The 1504-nt window shown below is 39.8% G+C and overlaps 1 protein-coding gene across 1 annotated transcript; it reads right to left on the reverse strand.

Moving 5' to 3' along the window:
* Positions 1 to 382: 382 nt before the first annotated feature.
* On the reverse strand, positions 383 to 1286 carry LOC149192187 (uncharacterized). Its single transcript, XM_089406864.1, has 2 exons — positions 1181 to 1286; positions 383 to 1029 (listed from the first exon to the last, which is right to left on the reverse strand). The coding sequence occupies exons 1-2, from the start codon at positions 1284 to 1286 to the stop codon at positions 383 to 385; spliced, it is 753 nt and encodes a 250-aa protein (XP_089262990.1).
* Between the last annotated feature and the right edge of the window lie 218 nt (positions 1287 to 1504).

Here is a 1504-nt window from a genome sequence, read left to right on the forward strand (position 1 = left end):
CCCTTGATTTATTTCCCTGCCACATGTATTTTATCGATTTGATTTCCTACTCAGCGAATCTTTAGGTTGTTGTGGAAAAAGGTTGTGTTCTTATCCCCAGTTTGGATCCAAAGACATATGGATTTTTTTCTAAGTTCCTCCTCTTCATTTCTATTTTGCTTATATAGGGCTACAAATAGTTCTACTTCCTAGCTTTGTCATGTTCAGTGACTTGCTGGCTTTCCTTTTCTTTGTTCCACTTCTCCAACTTGTCTTGCAATTCTTATTTTCGATTCTTGTCTCTTATAGCTTCTTCTCTGGCCCATGTTTTGATTTTTTCTCTCACGTTTTTGAGCTTTGTCTCCCATACATACTGTGGGTAGCCCAACACATCTTCTTCCCATCACTTTTTGATCAGATTCCTAAAGCTATCATTGCTATCCCAAATTTTTTTGTACTTAAAAGGAATCAGACCCTGATTTTCCCATTTTTCAAAAATGAGCACAACTGGTTTGTGATCGGAGGCCGAGGCATGCACGATTTTACTCTTTATGGACGAGAAATTTGCTGAAACATCCTCTCGAATAAAGATTCTATCAAGCCTTTCTTTAATGTTATGAATGCCCATTCTTTTGTTGCTCCATGTAAATTTTCCGTTAGTAGGATGGATATCGAGCAACTTGTGATCGGCAATGATGTCCTCCAAGGCAGCTCTTGACGGATCTCCTATAAATCTACCGCCCAGCTTTTCCTCTATATTCTGGATCAGATTTAGATCCCCTCCCATTATTAGATTGACAATCTGGGCATCTTGTAACTCTTCTTTTAGAGAGTCCCAACATAAGGCTTTGTCTCTATAGTGATTTAGTGAGTATATATTTATCACCGTATATTTGATATTTGTATTCTTCTTTGTTAGTCCTGTCCTCACCCAGCTGCTGTTGAGTTTTTGGCTGATAACTTTCCAGTTCCATTTGTTCCACAACGTTCCAATGCCTCCTGATGCCCCGTTTGAATCTGTTTCTATTCCTTCATAACTTTTTTGAGTTGCTATCAAATTTTGAAATTCTCGGTTATTAATTTTGTCTCTTGGATCATTAATACATCCAGTTGTTCCTGCTTTATCAGATCTCTTTTTGCATTGATTTTTAAGGTAGAACCCAAACCCCTACTGTTCCAAGAGACCAAAATCATTATTTACCTGGTTTATGGTGGTTCCCTGTATTTTCCTTTGACTGCATTTTTTCCACACTCCCTTTCCGTTTGCCCAAGAAGGTGTCCATAGGCTGTTGAGTTCCAATAGCCATGTCCTTTCCTGCAGCCTCATCTCTGAGTTCCTTATTGGATTTCCTCCCTCCTTTTTTTGGTAGTTCCAGAGTATTGGATGTTTCTTTGATTTTGTTTCTGGTAAGGATTCTATCGATTGAAGGAGGGGGAGGCGAGAAGCTAGGGGGAGGGGAGGAAGCACTGGCACTATCATTTGGCTAGGTAGGGGAGTGAGGAGAAGGGGGATCATCTTCCAGGA

The sequence above is a fragment of the Pinus tabuliformis genome, chromosome 2_2 (assembly GCF_031772625.1).
Source record: "Pinus tabuliformis cultivar Carrire ecotype Pingquan chromosome 2_2, CPIR1, whole genome shotgun sequence".
Classification (NCBI taxonomy): Eukaryota; Viridiplantae; Streptophyta; class Pinopsida; order Pinales; family Pinaceae; genus Pinus; species Pinus tabuliformis.

What these genes read in the sequence shown, in the direction of transcription:
- LOC149192187 (XM_089406864.1), bottom strand. Translation starts at nt 1,286, where the DNA reads ATGGCTATTGGAACTCAACAGCCTATGGACACCTTCTTGGGCAAACGG. An exon ending in AGGGAACCACCATAAACCAG is followed by an intron (nt 1,030 to 1,180) that starts GTAAATAATGAT and finishes AAAATTTGATAG; the next exon opens with CAACTCAAAAAAGTTATGAA.